Source organism: Mobula birostris, chromosome 1, assembly GCF_030028105.1.
Source record: "Mobula birostris isolate sMobBir1 chromosome 1, sMobBir1.hap1, whole genome shotgun sequence".
Classification (NCBI taxonomy): Eukaryota; Metazoa; Chordata; class Chondrichthyes; order Myliobatiformes; family Myliobatidae; genus Mobula; species Mobula birostris.
This window is the reverse complement of record NC_092370.1, coordinates 72828278-72847289: the sequence shown is the minus strand read 5'-3', so window position 1 is coordinate 72847289 and position 19012 is coordinate 72828278. Positions and strand designations below refer to the sequence as shown.

The 19012-nt window shown below is 50.2% G+C and overlaps 1 protein-coding gene across 1 annotated transcript in view; it reads left to right on the top strand.

Moving 5' to 3' along the window:
- The window catches only part of sspo (SCO-spondin), a 311321-nt gene that overhangs the window by 18853 nt on the left and 273456 nt on the right, over positions 1-19012 (top strand). The window contains 9 exon segments of the mRNA XM_072245202.1: positions 3520-3692; positions 5796-6017; positions 6230-6395; positions 7117-7360; positions 10507-10687; positions 12072-12166; positions 15462-15718; positions 17017-17151; positions 18120-18322. Of these exon segments, the coding sequence (XP_072101303.1) occupies positions 3520-3692; positions 5796-6017; positions 6230-6395; positions 7117-7360; positions 10507-10687; positions 12072-12166; positions 15462-15718; positions 17017-17151; positions 18120-18322 (1676 nt within the window).

The window sequence follows — 19012 nt, the reverse complement described above, 5'->3', positions numbered from 1 at the left end:
ACCAAGGGAAACAACCTTTCCACATCTACTCTGTCCAACCCTTTCAACATTCGAAATGTTTCTATGAGATACCCTCTCATTCTTCTGTACTCTAATGAATACAGTCCAAGAGCTGACAAACGCTCCTCATATGTTAGCCCCTGCATTCCAGGAATCATCCTTGTAAGTCTTCTCTGAACTCTCTTCAACATCAGTACATCCTTTCTAAGACAGGGGGCCCAAAACTGCACACAGTATTCCAAATGAGGTCTCACTAATGCCCCATAGAGCCTCATCAACACCTCCTTACTCTTATACACTATTCCTCTTGAAATGAATGCCAACATAGCATTCGCTTTCCTTACCACCAATCCAACTTGGTGGTTAACCTTTAGGGTATCCTGCACGAGGACCCCCTAGTTCCTTTGCACTTCCGAGTTTTGAATTTTCTCCCCATCTAAATAATAATCAGCCCGATTATTTCTTCTTCCAAAATGTACAACCGTACATTTGTCAATGTTGTATCTCATCTGCCATTTCTTTGCCCATTCTCCCAAACTGACTAAGTCTCCCTGCAACCTTTCCATTTCTTCAACATTTCCCGCTCCTCCACCTATCTTGGTGTCATCCGCAAACTTAGCCACAAAACCATTTAATCCATAATCCAAATCATCGATATACATCGTAAAAAGAAGCGGCCCCAACACCGACACCTGCAGAACACCACTAGTAACCGGCAACCAATCAGAATAGGCAACCAATCAGAATAGGATCCCTTTATTCCCACCCTTTGCTTTCTGCCTATCAGCCAATGCTCCACCCATTTGAATAACTTTCCTATAATTCCATGGGCTCTCATCTTATTAAGCTGCCTCATATGCGGCACCTTATCGAAGGCCTTTTGTAAATCCAAATACACAACATCCACAGCCTCTCCCTTGTCAATCTTATTTGAGATTACCTCAAAAAATTCCAATAGGTTGGTGAGGCAGGATCTTCCCTTCATGAAACCATGCTGGCTTCTGCCTATCTTGTCATGCACCTCGAGGTATTTCATAACCTCGTCCTTGAGGATTGACTCCAATAACTTTCCAACTACCGATGTCAGACTAATAGGTCTGTAATTTTCTTTTTGCTGCCTCCTTCCTTTCTTAAATAGAGGAACTACATTTGCGACCTTCCAGTCCTCTGGAACCATGCCAGAGTCTATTGATTCCTGGAAGATCATTTCCAATGCTTCCACAATCTCCAAAACCACCTCCTTCAGAACGCTTGGGTGCACCTCATCCGGACCGGGAGACTTATCTATTCTTAGTCCACTTAGCTTCCCAAGCACTTTCTCTCTAGTAATCTTGACTGTACCTAATTCTATTCCCTTAAACAGCTGGCTATCAGGTATATTACTCATGTCTTCCACTGTGAAGACTGATGCAAAATACTCATTCAGTTCCTCTGCCATCTCTTTGTTATCCTTTATAATTTCTCCAGCATCATTTTCAATTGGTCCCGTATCTGCCCTTGTCACTTTTTTACTCTTCATATATTTAAAAAAACTCTTAGTATCCTTTTTTATGTTAATCGCCAACTTCCTTTCATAATTCATCTTTTCTTTCCTAATGACTTTCTTAGTTTCCTTCTGTAAGTTTTTAAAAGTCTTCCAGTCCTCATTTTTCTCACTAATTTTTGCTTCCTTGTACACCGTTTCTTTTGCTTTTATTTTTGCCTTAACCTCTCTCGTTAGCCATATTTGTGCCATTTTTCCATTCATGATTTTCTTTTTTCTTGGAATATATTTTTCCTGCATTTCTTGTAGGAATTTCATCCAATTCTGCTCTGCCGTCCCTCCATTTAGTTTACTTTTCCAATCGACTTGGGCCAGTTCCTCTCTCATACCACTGTAATTTCCTCTGTTCCACTGAAATATCGATACACCTGATACCAGCTTCTCCTTTTCAAATTTGAAACTGAACTCAATCATATTATGATCACTACTTCCGAGGGGTTCCTTTACTTCCAGCTCCCTAATTGCCTCGGGTTCGTTACACAGCACCCAATCCAAAACAGCCGGTCCCCTGGTGGGCTTCTGGACAGGCTGCTCCAAAAAGCCATCCTGTAGGCATTCTACAAACTCCCTCTCCTGAGATCCATTACCTTCCTGACTTTCCCAATCCACTTTCATATTAAAATCCCCCATAATTATCTTGACATTTTCCTTCTGACACGCTTTTTCTATTTCCAGCTGCAACTTGTAGTCCACATCCCGACTGCTGTTTGGAGGCCTGTATATAACTGCTATTAGTGTCTTTTTACCCTTGCCATTTCTTAATTCTACCCATAAGGATTCTACCTCTTCTGATCCTATGTCCCTTCTTTCTATTGGTTTGATATCGTTACTTACCATCAGGGCCACGTCACCCCCTTTACCTACCTTCCTATCTTTCCTATACACTGTGTATCCTTGGATATTCAGCTCCCAATCACATCCATCATTTAACCATGGCTCGGTGATGGCCACAATGTCATATCTTTTAACCTGCAGCTGTGCAGCAAGGTCATCCACTTTATTTCTAACGCTGCGTGCATTTAAGTACAGTACATTTAGATCAGTATCTGTTGCTGATTTTGCTATATTTCTATTTTGCAGCAAATTATCCTGTATATGCACCGGCCTGTCCTTCTTGCCATCTTTGCTGCACAGTATTTTTGACCTATTTCTATTTTCCTCTTCCTCGACCCTAACACCTTGGTTTCCTTCCCCTTGCCAACTTAGTTTAAACCCTCCCTAACAGCTATATTAAACAATCCCGCCAGGATATTAGTACCTTTTGAGTTCAGGTGTAATCCATCTTTTTTGTACAAGTCATACCTTCCCCAAAATAGATCCCAAAAAAGATGGATGGGGTGATGTGGGTGTTGGGGAGATGGGGTGATGTGGGTGTTGACTAGATGGTGTTTGGGTTGCTGGGTGAGGGTCAATGGGGTGAGGTGGGTGTTGGGGAGATGGGGTTTGAGTTGATGGGTGGGAGTTGATGAGGTGAGGTGGGTGTTGGCTAGATGGGGTTTGGGTTGATGGGTGGGAGTAGATGGGGTGAGAAGGGTGTTGGGGAGATGGGGTTTGGGTAGATTGGGGTGGGTTTTGGAATGATGGGTGTTGAGTAGACAGGTATAGGATAGATGGGGAGATGGGGTTTGGATTGATGGGTGAGGGGAGATGGGGTGAGACGGGTGTTGGGGAGATGGAGTTTGGGTTGATGGGTGGGAGTCAATGGGATGAGAAGGGTGTTGGGAGATGGGGTTTGGGTTGATGGGTGAAGGGAGATGTGGGTGAGACAAGTGTTGGGGAGATGGGGTTTGGGTTGATTGGGGTGGGGTGGGTTTTGGAATGATGGGTGTTGAGTAGACAGGTATAGGATAGATGGGGAGATGGGGTTTGGATTGATGGGTGAGGGGAGTTGGGGGTGAGAAGGGTGTTGGGGTGATGGTATCCAATGGGTGACAACCACCCTAGGTGTAGTGTGTGACTCGCTGCCTGTTCCACAGGGGACATCAGTGTGAATGGTCAAGACACGAAGCTGCCCTTCTCCAACAGGGACCTGTCAGTACTGCCGGTTTCGTCCTCCTTCCTCCTGCTTCACTCTTCCGGTGTTGAGGTGTTGTGGGGTGTGGAGTTCACAGCTGCATACATCACTCTGCAGCCCTCCTATGCTCACAGGGTGAGTCTGTACCTCCGGTCACTCCTGACCACTGGACACTCGCAATACTCCCATGATGGCAGGCGTTGGGCAGAGGGGAGATGTGGGGAATATGTCACCAAGTGAAGGCTGCCCTGCTCTATCAACCCAGCAGCTCAGTGGGTAGAACAGCTGCCTTCCAGCTCCAGGCCCCAGGTTCAAACCTGACCTCTGGCGCTGTCAATGTGGAGTCTGTGTGTTCTCTCTGTGGTCACCTCCCACATCCCAGTGACGTGCTGGGTTGCAGGGTTAATTTATCATTTGCCCTGCTGTGGGTGGGTGAGGAGGAGCATGTGGGGGAATGGAAGGGAATCAGTGGGAATGCATGGGTGGTGGTGGGAATATTTCTGATTAGGTTCCATGTGACTGCTGACAACAGTGGGGGGGGGAGCAGAACAGTAATGGGGTGAGGAGAGGAGTGGAGATGGGGGTGGGGATGAAGGTCGAGGAGACGGGGTAAAGCAGAGACGGCAGTGAAGGAGGCGAGTAGAGGAGTGCAGCATAGATGGGGGGGTGCAGGTGAAGGAGATGGGGTGAAACACGGACAGGTGGGGGGTGACGGAGTGCAGCAAAGTGAGTAGTTTTTTTTCTGAGACTGGAGACTGAGCTGTGGTTTCCAGGGTTCGATGATGGGGCGTGATGAATTTTGGCCGACTTTAATGGGCTCAGTTTGGTGGAAACTCCAACTGTGAATGTGCTGATGGTACCCACAGGGAGACTGTAGCTGAGTGTCGTGAGGCACAGGAGTGAGGGAGGCCTTACAACAAACTGAGCTCCTTCACCATGAGCCTCTCTCATAATCACTGCACTCTCCATCCTCCATCCTCTGCTCACCACTCCCTCTACCTCATCCCTCCACACTCCAGCCAAATCTATGTTGCCCCTCTTCTCAGCCATGCCCTCCTTCTCTTGCCTGTGTGCTCCCACTCTCACACCCATATTCCTCTCCATTCCCCTTGTTCATTGACCTCAGTTCCCCCATTCACTGGCCTCCACTTCCTATCTCCCTTCCCCACTTACTGACACCACATTCACTGACCCCCTCTCATTCTTGAGCTCCCTATTCACTGACCCCCTCTCATTCCTGAGCTCCCTGTTCACTGACCCCTCCTATTCCTGAGCTCCCTATTCACTGACCCCCTCCCATTCCTGAACTCCCTATTCACTGACCCCTCCTATTCCTGAGCTCCCTATTCACTGACCCCTTCCATCTTTGCCCCACCCTCTCCCCATTCACTGACCCTTCTCACCACTGTTACGTACCCCGTAACTGGGTTGCCAAACCAGCAGAAATGGACCACTTAGTTGGAGTCTGGATTACTGGAACTAAGAAAGTTTTATTAAAGAAATAAGCAACACAGTATTCTAATCATATAAATGCAATAGGTTAGCAATGGTAAAACACACATGTACACAGAACTAGGATAATAGGATCAATCAAGCTCTATCGCAGTCTAGGGGTAAAATGATCAGTCTCAAGTGACACAGAGTTCAGTTCGCAGTAATCGCTGTTCTGCCGTTGGGGAGAGAGAATGAATATGCAAATCGGATTCAGACCGACCTTTGTTCTTCGCAGTTAGCTTTTGGCGCGAGCCCTTTTTAATGTCTTCTGAGGCCACCGACTGTGACCCCTCCATTCCAGATACAATCATTCTTCTGCGGTGAACCCGGCACCCAGGCAAGGGCGGACACACACACCAGGTTCCCGCCGATCGTACCTTCTCACCCTGTGCGTCTATGGTCGGTCCCGCGACCAGACCTCCAAACTCCCACCAACTTGTGGGGGCACACTGCTTTTCCAGGGTCTTGTTACCTCGTGGTGTCGTGTGTATGTTGCCTTAGCGAACCTGTTCCTTTTATCCCCCTGCTGGGTATCGCCTGTCCATCAAACTTCAAACAGTTCAGGTTCAAAGCAACCGGTCTGACAATACTCGAAACTGTGTCTCCTTTCGTTAATCTCTCTCGTCTCCCATTAACATTTCTGAATGTTCCCCCATTGTCTTTCTTATCGGCCTCAATCTTTTGATAACTTGGTATTTTGTCACACCACCAATCACCGTTGATGTACCCTCTCTCTGTGCCCAGGTCCGAGGACTGTGTGGGACTTACAACTGGAACCAGAGGGATGACTTCCTCACCCCGCTGGGTGACATTGAGACCACACCCTCTGCCTTCATCCACAAGTTTGGATCCCCCCTCGGCTGTCCTGAGGGCAACCCCCTCACGCTAGACCCCTGCAACACCTTCGCCCAGCGCCGAGAATTCGCAGAGGAGACGTGTCAGTTTCTCTGGAGCGAGGTCTTCCAGGTAACGGTCCCGTTGGGGTGGCGGGGGTGGTGAGTGTAACTGGTCAAGGAATGCAGGCGGTCAATATGGATGTGATGGGCCAAAGGGCCTATTTCTGTGAGTGACTATTCCAACCTTGCTATAGTTCGAGTAATATCTGATTTCCTTTTCCTCTCTCCAACCTGCCTCCACCCTTTCTCGCTGTCCTCCTGCCTCACTCGGTTTCTCTGCAGCCCTGCCACGACCTTGTTGAGGTGGAGCCTTACTATGACCTGTGTCTCTATGACGTGTGTGGATGTGCAGGCAACGTGGACTGCCTGTGTGCAAGTGTGGCTGCCTACGCGAGGGCCTGCGCACAGGAGGGTGTGCTCATTCACTGGAGGTTGGGCAGCACTTGCCGTGAGTATTCCTGTCCTCTGCCCTCTCCTCCTCCTGTACACACCCCATTCTCTCCATTTCCCCTGCTCCAGTTCGTCCCCTCACTTCCCCGCTCAATGCTCACTCTCTGACACGCGAAAAATGGACATTGTGCTGGTTACTCTGACCCCACCAATATTCTACCAGTTTGTCAAACCAGGTTCCCTCTGTGAACCACACTGACTCTGCCCAGTCCCATTCGTATTTTCCAAGTGCCCTGTCACCACTTCTTCAGTGGCAGACTCCGGCACTTTCTCCTGCTCTTGTTGGTCCAGGCATCCAATGCACAGCTACTCAGCTGTGGAGAGTGAGAGCAGGCCTCTGGGGAACACCTTGGATGTCCGTTTCTGTGGTTCACAACACACATTGGATCTGCTGGAAGAGGAGTATCTGACCTGGTGGGTGTGACAGAGCTGCCTGACACCACCGTCATGGTTCAGACATAGACCTGCCACCCACTGCCCACCCTTCACCTGAATCACCTCCCCCTCACCACCGCACCTCTCCATCTCCACTCTCCTTCCTCCACACTGCACCTTCCTCTGTCCTCCCCAACCACCCCTCTCCCTTCATATCCTCCCTCTCTCCCTCCACCCCCTCCCTCCCTCTACTTCGCCTCTCCTCTACTCCCTCCTCCCCATCCCCCACCCACCTCCGCCTCGTTCACCTCCCCCCGGGACTCAGTGTTCTCTTCTCCCTGCAGCCGTGGAGTGCTCTGGGGGCCGCGTGTACACGGAATGCGGCCGCCCCTGCGGAGGTTCCTGCTGGCAGCGGAGGGAAGAGGTGGGCTGTGCCTCGTTGGTAGGCTGTGTGCCTGGGTGTAGCTGCCCCGATGGGCTGGTGCTGGACAACGAGGGTCAGTGTATCCCCCCGACCCTCTGTCCCTGCCTGCTTGAAGATGTTGTGCACCCCCCTGGGACTGTGATCAGCAGAAGCTGCAACAGCTGGTAGGTGATCCACCGAGGAGCATTGGCCCCCACGTCCCCCACACCTCACAACACGCCAGTACAGCAAAGGCACACCAGCACAGTTTCTGTGCTCTACACGGGTTCTTGGGCCAGGAAGAGGCGGATGGGTGAAGGAGAGAGGTTTAGTGGGGATCTGAGGGAGGCTGGCGTTGGGAACAAACATCCTGTGGGGCAGAGATTCACCACGTTTGGGAAATATGTTCGGGTACTCGAATCGGCAAGGTCGGGAGGAACAAATGATGTAAACGGGATTGGTGTAGACATCTTGATGAGTGTGTTTCTGTGCTGTGTGACTCCGGCTTTTTAAAAATCCATCTCTAATTGCCCCTTGAGAAGGTTGGAGGCGAGGGGCACAGCATTGCACCACTGAGGGAATGGAGTTTCGGGACTGACCCCCTTGTCCCTCGCCACCTTCCAGACCCGGGAGGAGTCCCAGGCAGGATGGTGTGTGACCTGGAGGGAAACCAGAAGGTGGTGGTGCGCCCTGCCCTGCTGTTGTGGGGAGAGGGTGGGACCTGCCTGAGTAACTGTGGTGTGGTTTGTAGGGGAGATCACTGCAGCATAGGGAGGGAGCCTAAGGAGTTGCAATGGAGGGAAGGAATATTTGGGGAGGTGGGGAGTGGAAGTGCAGGTGGAAGGAGAGGTGTCTGGTGAGGCGTGGAGGTGGAAGAAGTGTTCAGTGGGAGGTTGGTGGATGCAAGAGAGGAGGAAGGGATGTTTGGTGAGATGAGTGGTGGTGGTGGGAGGAGGTTTTTGGTGGGAGGGTGAGATGGAACGAAGGGGTGGATTGTTGATCAAGTAGGGTGATTTGTTCTAGGTATGCTGTAGTTTCTGAGGGTTGCTGGAACCACACTAATAGAGATGTAGAGAGAGTCGACATGGAACAGGCCCTTCAGCCCATCAAGTCCAGACAACCATCAGTCACTAGTTTACTGTAATTCTACATTAATCCCACATTCCCACAACCCCCCCCCCCCCCAACTAGATAATTTACAGCAGCCAATTAATCCACTGCACACCTTGGTGATGTGGGAGAAAATTGGAAGACCTTGAGGAACCCCATTTGGCCACACGGAAAACAGGCATACAGTGGTGGAGATCAGGATTGGACTGGGGTTCCTGGAACTGGGTGGAGATCAGGATTGAACTAGGGTTACTGGAACTGGCTGGAGATCAGGATTGGACTGGGGTTACTGGAACTGGCTGGAGATCAGGATTGGATTGGGGTTCCTGGAACTGGCTGGAGATCAGGATTGAACTGGGGTTACTGGAACTGACTGGAGATCAGGATTGGACTGGGGTTATTGGAACTGGCTGGAGATCAGGATTGGACTGGGGTTCCTGGAACTGGCTGGAGATCAGGATGAACTGAGGTTGCCGGAGTTGTCTGGAGATGAGGATTGGACCGGGGTTGCTGGAGCTGGCTCTACCTGCTGTACACTCACCCTGGCTCATGGGAAGTGATTCTGGATGGGAGAAAGGTCATAGGGTGTCAGGATCCTCACACAATCCTAGATCCTGACCTGTTCCTACAGCCACGGATTTATGTGGCTGGTCCAGTTGAATTTCTGAACAGTGCTGACCCAGAGAATGTTGATGATGAGGTCTGAGTGAAGGTTATGTTACTGAGTGTCAAGGGTCATTGCCTGACAGTTTTTTGCGGTTCAACGAAGACCCTGCAACATATGTAGTGTACTGGTAGTCAGTGCCATGGGCTTTTGATAACTAGATGATGATCAAACCCCACTGGTCAACAATCACCAGAGAGAGGCGAAAGACTACTGAGGGGAGTTGCTCAGTTTATGTTTAAAAAATAACCCATTCTCAGTGCCAGCCATGGTGGAAACTGCCGACTGATGTAGATCACCTTCTCAATCTCATTCTAAGAGAGATTGAGGGGGAAGAAATTCAGAGAGAGTCAATAAGGGCACCTTCTCCACCCAGGGATGGGATAGTAGCAGGAATGAACCTCCCATTTGAAGATTGAGAGGCTGACAGTGTTTAGGATGAACACAATCGTTTTGAACTGAAGTCCACAGGTCAAGACCTGGGAGGTGGGATTAATGTCCGTTTAGTGGGTTGGTGCAGGTGTGTGGGGTGAAAGGCCATTCACCATGCCATACACCTTACTCAGTGAGATGCCATCCTCATCCAGTCCAGCTTGTATGAGACCACAGACTGACGTCGTTAACTCATTGCTCTCACCAGCCTTCTGTTTCTGGGGATACTGCTGGTAATGTTCATGGCTGAACAGACAGGCAGCAATGGACAGGATGCATCCCTGATCCACTGGGAATGCAGTGCAAAGCTCCTGATTGATCAGCAGGTGTGAGGGTTCAGAGAGACTGATTTAAGGAGGTGTGGGGCTTGGGGGGAGATTCTGATTGGTTGAGTGCTGTGCATGGCTTAAATGAAACTGATTGGTCAGGAAGTGTGAGGGACTAGGCAGACTCTGATTGGAAGGTGTGATGGTTCTCAGTGGTGATTAGTTGGGAGGTGTGAGGTTCTTGGGTGACGCTGATTGGAAGGTGTGATGGTCCTCAGTGGTGATTGGTTGGAAGGTGTGAGGGACTAGGGAGACTCTGATTGAAAGGTGTGATTGTCCTCAGTGGTGATTAGTTGGGAGGTGTGAGGTTCTTGGGTGAACTTGATTGGAAGGTGTGATGGTTGTCAGTGTTGACTGATTGGTTGGGAGGTGTGAGGGACTAGAGAGACTCTGATTGGAAGGTGTGATGGTCCTCAGTGGTGATTGGTTGGGAGGTGTGAGGGACTAGCGAGACTCTGAGTAGAAGGTGTGTGGATTCTCACTGGTGACTGATTGGTCGGGAGGTGTCGGGGATTTGGGGGTAGACTAAGGTTAAGTGATGTGGGGTCTCTCAGTGGAGACGGTGGCCTGAGGAGTTTGATGAAATCACCCTGTTGCCTGCTTCCTAATCCTGCAGGATAGGGTTGGTTTCATTGAATTTCTGTGCCATACAGACAGCTACGGTGTGAGGGAAATTGCGCTATGTTCCTTGAGAGATGTGGAGGGGGTGGGAAGTTAAAGTGTGAGATTTCTCTGTACTGTGTTCTTCAGTAGGACCTGTTCTCTGACCAGCCCTTCAGCTCTTTGCACTTATCTTCAGCTTGTGCACCTCTGGAGTTTGGAACTGTACTGACCAGATGTGTCTCGAGGCAGTTTCATGCCCCAATAATCTCATACACACCTTCCACTCCTGCCTCAAGACCTGTGACTCGCTTGATGCCAACAGAACGTGTCTGGACCCCTTCGAAGGCTGTGGATGCCCAGAGGACCTCGTGTTGCTGGTAGGACTGTACATGTGTGTACACTGCATGTGTGTAGGTACAGCAGAGATTACATGGGTGTCTGTGTGCATGTTTGCTTGTCCACATGTCTGTGTGGGTGCAGTATGTGATTATGTGTGCTTAAAAACTTGTGTATGTCTGACTCTGTGTGTGTATGTGTGTGTGTGTGTGAGCATGCATCGGTATAAATATCTGTTAAATTGGTTTATAATTGTCACGTCACGTGCACCAAGGTACAATGAAAAAAATTGTTTTGCATGCCATCGATGCAGGTCATTTCATTACTCGGTGAATTCATGTAGTACAGGGCTCAATAACAAAGTGCCGAGTGAAGTGTTAAAGTATTAGACAAAATGCGATGCAGGCAATAAGGTGCAAGATCATTTCGGGGTAGATTGTGAGGTCAAGGGTTCAATCTATTTTAATAGTCATTTGACAGCAGAGTAAGCTATCTTTAAGCCTGGAGGTACATGCTTTCAAACTGTCGTACAAACTTGAGAAAATCTGCAGTTGCTGGAAATCCAAGCAACACACACAAAATGCTGGAGGAACTCAGCAGGTCAGGCAGCATCTATGGAAAAAAGTAAACAGTTGAGGTTTAGGGCCAAGACCCTTCATCAGGACTGGAAAAAAGGATGAAAAGTTAGAGCAAGAAGTAGAGGGAGGGGAGGAGGAAGTACAAGGTGGTGAGTGATAGTTGAATCTGGGAGACGGGGAGGGGTGAAGTAAAGAGCTAGGAAGCTGATTAGTGAACGAGGTAAAGGGCTGGAGAAGAGGGAATCTGATAGGAGAGGACAGAAGGCCATGGAAGAAAGGGAGAGGGAGAAGAGCACCGGAGGGAGGTGATGGGCAGGTAAGGAGATAAAGTGAGAGAGGAAAATAGGAATGGGGAATGGTGAAGGAGAGGGGGGAGGGAGTCATTACCACAAGTTTGAGAGATCGATGTTCATGCCATCAGGTTGGAGGCTACACAGGCAGAATATAAGGTGCTGCCCCTCCACCCTGAGTTTGGCCTCGCTGTGGCAGCAGAGGAGGCCATGCCTCTGCATCTTCTGCCCAGAGAGAGGGGAAGAAGGGAGAATATCCAGGGTGGGGGCCGTTCGGCTATGGTGGCTGCTTTACTGAGGCAGCAAGAAGCTGTGTATTTGCATCACTGCCTGTGAGCATTTGTGTTTGTGTATGGTACGTCTGTATATGTGTGTCTACATTTGTGCATGTGTCAGCACGTGTCTGCATGCACGTGTGTGAGGGTATGTGTGCATCTGCGTACGTGTTTGTGTTTGCCCATACTTGTGTGTGTTTGTATGTGTACCTGTGTGCACACATAGCTGTCTGTGTTTGCCCCTTTGGGTGGAGGTGAGTCAGCCTGTGCTCCCGTTGACAGGGTGACCGGTGTGTACCACCATCACACTGCCCATGTCGTCACAATGGCCGCCTGTACCACAGCAACCAGACCATCCACAAGGACTGCAACACCTGGTGAGTGTCCGTCTGTGGAATGCCTGTGCGCGGAGTTATGGTGGTGAACGACACGGCCCTGGGAAGTGTTGTAGAACAGAGGGACTGAGGTGTACAGGTCTATAGTTCCATGAAAGTGGTGACATAGATAGAGGTAAGCTGTTCAAGGCGCTGGTGAGACCACACTTGAAGTATTGTGCAGATTTCTGGTCACCCAGTGATAGGAAGGATGTCATTAAGCTGGACAGGGTGCAGAAAAGATTTTCAAGGATCTGACTGGCACCGGAGGGTTTGACTCAAGGGCATACACGTCATGGCCACTTTATTAGGTACACCTGTACACCTGCTCATAAATGCAAATACCTAATCAGCACCAACTCAATGCATAAAAGCATGCAGACATGGTCAAGAGGTTCAGTTCTGTTCAGAGCAAACATCAGAATGTGGAAGAAATGTGATCTAAAGAGACTTTGACTGTGGAATGATTGTTGGTGTGAGATGGAGTAGTTTGAGTATCTCAGTAATGACTGATCTCTGAGAGTTTTCACACACAACAGACCAGAATTCACAGTGAAAAAAAAAATCAGTGAGCAGCAGTTCTGTGGGCAAAAACACCTTGTTAATGAGAGAGGTCAGAGGAGACTAACCAGACTGGTTCAAGCTGACAGGAAGGCAGTGGTAACTTTGTTAGGTACAGGATATACCAAATAAAGTGGCCACTGAGTGTAAGTTTAAGGTGAGAGGGGAAAGATTCAAAAAGGGAGCTGAAGGATAACTTTTCCACACAGAGGGTGGTGGGTGTGTGGAACAAGTTGCAGAGGAGAAAGCAGGGGTGAGTACAACTGCAATGAAGGCAGTTGGATAGGAAAGGTTAGAGGGAGTTGTGCCAAAGATAGAGAAATTGGACCAGTTCAGGTAGACAACTTGGTTAGCATGGACGCAGACGTATTGGGCTGAAGGGCCTGTTTCTGTGCTGTGTCACTCTGTGACTAAATGCTTTGAGAGTATCTGCCTCCACCAAGCCCTCAGGCAGTGTGTTCCAGGTTCAAACCCACCCCACTTCCATGGGGTAAGTAATGTTCGTAGATCTTCTCTGTGTCAATCCTCTCCTTAAACCAGAGTCACGGAGAAAAGTTTCTCACCTGAATACCAAAGTCCCTTGGTTCCTGAATACTACCGTCCGGCACTTTCTAAACCTCTAAAATACAGCATTTCAGACATTAGGATTAGGTTCTGCCTGCCAGTTTACCAACTGATCAGTATTGTTCCGAATCCTAATACTCCCTTCCTCACTATTTTCATCACCACCAGTCTTCATATCATTGTGTAACACTAGTCCCAGGCTTCCAATTACAATACCATTGCCCCTGCCTCCTGTCACAAAGGTGGTTTTGGGTCCGATTTGTCAAGTTACCTTGGATTCAAAGCTTTTCAACCAATCTTCTACGTGGAATTGCGTCGTCTTCATTTCAACGGCTTCCTATTTTGTCAAAGATTCAAGTAGGATCTTCTTGCCGACTATTTTTGATCAATCTCTGCTTTTCCTACTGTGGGTCTGTTCTGTCTCTCAGAACTTGTTCCAATAAGTTCCCTATAACCCACTTAGAGACCTGTAATTCCCAGCTTATCCCTGCAGCTCTTCACATTTGGCATCTGCCAGACACCCAGCAATTCACCTGACGGAAGATTTTAAATTCTCAACTTGGTCCTGTAACCTCCTAACTCACTTCTTGCAGCAGCTTGAGATATACCTCTTCAGCTCGGAGTGACTATCCATCTTCGTAGCCATTAAGGCATCTGGCACCTTATTAAATGGTGATATATTTCTGCCCCTTTTCCTAAAATTTACAACCATAATGTTTTTGAACTTTGTTCACACCCTCTGGCTCTGCACACACATTGTCCCTTTGGTGTCTAATGGGCCCCACTCTTTCCCAGGTTACCCTCTTATCGAGAATATAAAATGCTTTGGGATTTTCTTTAGTTTCTTTTGTCGGTCTCATTTTGTGATGCCTCTTTGTTTGTAGAATTTGTTGTAGGTACCCACTCCCCCACTTTGTCTACCCATGAAGGAGTGTACCAAGGAGTCAGTGCCCCTGTTTTTAGTTCTTTGTGCTCATTATTCCTTGAATTCCAGGGCTCCCTAGACGCACCTTCCATATCTTTCACCCTCCAACTATGTCGCTTGTTGGATTGAAGTTCACCTCTAACTCACTGCTCCTTGTCCACTGTTGCTAGGTCCCATTTTATGATACTGGAATTATACTTCCCCCGATTCAGGATCTTAATATCCAGACCACCATTACCCCTTTCCAGAAGCATGTTTAAACAAACAGGTTTATGGTCACTGGCTGTGGGTAAACAGTATGGGTGCATTGGGCTGAAGGGCCTGGAGCTGAACCATACAGCTCTGTCTCACGTGCTCCCGTACTCACACTCCAACAACGTGTCCGGCTGATATCGTTCAGTGCTGATCCTCGGGTTGAACAGCCTCAGTACCGGCCCTCTACCTCCCACTCCCCTTCTCCCTCCTCCCCCAGTATTCTCCTCTGCATTGCCTTGCTGCGTTCCTACACCGCAGCAGATCATCAGCCCCACCTCAACATCCCGCACCTCCCTTCTCCACCCAGCCGGGTCTAGTCCGTGTCCCAGGTGCCACCTTTTAGTAGTGAGGTTTATTATTGTCGCATGTACTGTGATTTGATGAAAAGCTTGTCTTGCCTACTGTTCATGCAGATCAATTCATTACACAGTATATTGGGGTGTACAAGGGGAAACATTAACAGAGCAGGATGAAGAGCAACAGTGACAGAAAGTGCAGTGGAGGTAGACAATAAGATGCAAGGTCATAAGGTAGAGTGTGAAGCCAAGAGTCCATTTTATCATATTAAGGAACTAAGTCTTATAACAACAGAGTAGAAGCTGTCCTTGACCCTAGTAGTGTGTGCTATCAGGCTTTTGTTTCTTCTGTCCATTGGGAGGGGAGATGATTAAATGTCCGGCGTGGTTGAGGTCTTTGATCATGCAAGATGCTTTACTGAGGCAACAAGAGGGTGTTGACACAGTCCACGGAGGGGAGGCTGGTTCCTTTGATATGCTGAACTACACCCACACCCCTCTGCAGCATCACAGTAATTGTCCCACTAGTGGTCCTGGGAGCTGCCCCGGTCTCAGGCTGCTAGAGTGGGCCGTATAGCCCTCAAATCTGGTCACAAATCTTGCTCCAGCCTCGTACCCCGGGAGCTGATGCCAACGTGGGCTGCTTCAGAAGTAGGTGGGTCTGTTCCCTGCTAACCCCGGCCTGTGTTTGGTGCAGCGTGTGCAGGGTGCGGAGGTGGTGGTGCACCCGGGAGCCGTGTGCAGGGCTGTGCCTGGCGACGGGAGATCCCCACTACCTCACCTTCGACGGCCGCATGTTCACCTTCCTGGGAGACTGCGAGTACGTGATGGTCCAGGAGCAGGGCGGTCTCTTCACCGTCACAGCCGAGAATGTGCCCTGTGGGACCAGCCGCGTCACCTGCACCAAGTCCATCGCCGTGATCATCGGCACCACCGTGGTTCATCTGCTGAGAGGTGAGGGGTGGGGGTGGGGGGGGGTCGAGCTGTCAGCAGGGTTTGGGGGTAAGGGCGTGAGGAAGGTGATGAGGTTGGGGGCAGGGATCAAGGATTTGGGGTGAGGGGTGGAGGGGGAGAAGTGGGTGAGGAGTGTGGGCGTGGCAGAGGTGCGGGTGGGAGGGTCGAGGAGAACACGGTTGGGGGCCGGATGAGGCTGAGGGGTTCAGGGTCGGGGGGGGGAAGGTTGAGAGCAGGATTTAGAGTCCGTGGGGGGTTAAGAGGGCACAGAGCATGGGTGGGGAGTCAGTAGGAGTGAGAAGGGTGAGGGTTTGGGGCAGTGAGGTGAGGGGCAGAGGATGGAGCATCAGCTGGGTTAAGGGCTGAAGGGGGAGTGAGAAGGGTGAGGGCGTGGGAGGGGTGACAAGGGTGGGGGGTGGTGCATTGTACAGTGTAACCGACAATTCTTTGGAGTCCGGAGGGTCAGAGGCCCCAGAAGTTGGGAGGTTAAGTCTGGAGGGCCTCAGAGGTCGGGGAAGTTACGGGGGGGGGGGGTTGGATGGCAACACTTCAAGGAAGTACAGAGGGAGGAAATGTGGAGGGTGAGGGTTGATGGTGAAATGGTGAAGGAGGCTGGGGGGCTGGGAGGGTTGCGTGGAGGAAGGGAGAGGGAGGAGGGGGAGAGTTGGGAAAGAGGGAGGAAGGGGGGAATTAGGAGAGAAGGGGGAGATTAGGAGCAAAGTGGGGAGTAGGGGAAGGAGAGGTGGTGAGTGGGGAAAGGAGGAGAAGATTAGGAGGGAAGGTGGAGAGTAGGGGGAAGGAGTTTACGATCGAAGGAGGGGGATTGGGAAGAAGGGGAGTGAGGGCAGGAGGAGGATTAGGAGGGAAGATGAGGATTGGAGAAGGAGGGGAGTGGGAAGGAGGGAAGGGGAGATTAGGAGGGAAAGTGGGGGATTAGGAGAGAAGATGGGGAGGAGAATGGGGGAAGGGGTGATCAGGAGGGAAGGTGGCGAGTGGGGAAAGGAGGGGAGGATTAGGAGGGAGAGGGAGAGATTAAGAGGGAAGGTGAAGGATTAGGAGGGAAGCTGGTGAGTGAGGGAAGGGGGAGATAGGAGGGAAGCTGGTGAGTGAGGGAAGGGAGGAGATAGGAGGGAAGGTGGGGAGTGAGGGAAGGGGGAGATAGGAGGGAAGGTGGGGAGTGAGGGAAGGGGGAGATAGGAGGGAAGCTGGTGAGTGAGGGAAGCTGGGGAGGGGAATGGGGGAAGGAGATCAGCCAGTACAGCTGAAGCATTGTGTCATACCGTGTGTCATGCCCACAGGGAAGGATGTGACGGTGAATGGTGTTGCTGTGAAAGTTCCCAAAGACTACAGCGGCAGTGGCCTCTCTCTGCACCAGGCCGGCCTCTTTGTGGCTGTGGTCTCACACCTGGGACTGACAGTTCTCTGGGACGGGGGTGAGTGCTCGACAGGAGATAGCGTGGGGGTGTTCTGATTGTGAGCACTGTTACCACACTGGGGCAAGTGATAGCTGTCCTACCGGTCACCGAGTGGAACTGGTGTGTCCACTGAGACCATTACTCACATGCTGTCCACTTTCAGTGTAATTACTCGAGTTACTTCCAAAGATTCTCCACCCTTAGTCAGCAACCACCAAGAGGGAGTGGGAGGGAGTGCATGCGTTTGGGGGCGCGAGTGCACACGAGTGGGAGAGAGAGTGCATGCAGTAAAGTGAATGTGCATGTGTACACACACACACACTGTACGTGTTCGAGAGAACTTGGAACAGGCTCTTCTGCTAATGATGTCTGCCCCAACCATGATGCCAATCCAAGCCAAACCCAGTATTGCTCCATTCCCTGCCTGTCCATGTGTGTAACAACCTGTTGAACATTTCCATCCTACCTGCTTCCATCACCTCACCCTGCTGTGCCTTCCAGGCACCCACCACAAAAACACGCCCTGATTATTTGCTTTGAACTTTCTCCCTCAGACTTCAAACTCATGTCCTCTAGTACTCTGTTTCCACCCTGGGAAAAAGATTCTGCCTATCGATGCATCTCATAGTTTTATAAACGTCTGTGTTTCCAGAAAAAGCAACGCAAGTTGGTCCAACCTCTCCTTGTACCTCACACCTTCCAATCCAGACAGCAGCCCAGTGAGGCTGTTCTGCACCCTCTCCACATCCTTCCTGTGATGGAGTGACCAGAGCTACACACAATGCTCCAAGTGTGGCCTGACCAACGTTTTATACAGCAGCACCATGACTTCTCAATATACTCAGTGTGTAAGTGATGAATGCCAGCATGACAAACACCACCTTTACCAGTCAGAGTGTATACCGATGTTTGTGTAAGACAGCATGAGTAGGATTGTTAGAGAGGGAATAACGTATTAGTGTCTCACTGCAGTGTTTCCTCTTCAGGAACACGTGTGTACGTGCGACTGGAGCCTCGGTACCAGGGTCGTGTCAGTGGGCTGTGCGGTAACTTCGATGGGGACACGGAGAACGACTTCATGACGCGGCAAGGAATCGTCGAAGCAACGGCAGTCCGCTTTGGGAATTCCTGGCGAGTCAGCCAGACCTGTCCTGAGGCTCAGGGTGAAGATGCCCACCAACCTTGCTCTGTATGTAGTTCCCCTTGCCAGTTCATCGTCGCACGGCGATTCCTTCCCCTGCATGAGGTCTTGGGGCATGGGGAATGTGTCTACCCAAACTAACCTTCCTGGGTCTGGATGGCTGGGTAAACTCAGAAAGTTGGAGACTAAATGGAGGACTAGACACTTTGGGTACACCGTTTGTTCTCAATGGGACTTGCAACAGTATGATTGGGGTCCTTTCCATTCCACCTTGTTTCCTTCCCCATTACAGGGGTCTGTCGTGTGACCACCCTCCCTCTCACAACCGGGGTTCGTCCTGTCACTCCACATTGCTGGGGTCTCTCCTGTCTGCCCTCCATTCCTGAGATCCATCCTGTTTCACCCCCACCCCGCTAACAAGAGTCCATGCAGGAGCATGTTGTTGTGGAATGTCTTGCATGAAACCATGTTAGTGTGTCTGTGGCTGTGCCCATGTTATCATGTCTGCAGCTGTGCCCATGTTATCGTGTCTGTGGCTGTGCCCATGTTAACGTGCCTGTGTCTGTGCCCATGTTAATGTGTCTGTGCCCATGTTAATGTGTCTGTGCCCATGTTAATGTGTCTGTGTCCATGTTAGTGTGTCTATGTCTGTGCCCATGTTAGCGTGTCTGTGCCCATGTTAGCATGTCTGTGGCTGTGCCCATGTTATCATGTCTGCAGCTGTGCCCATGTTATCGT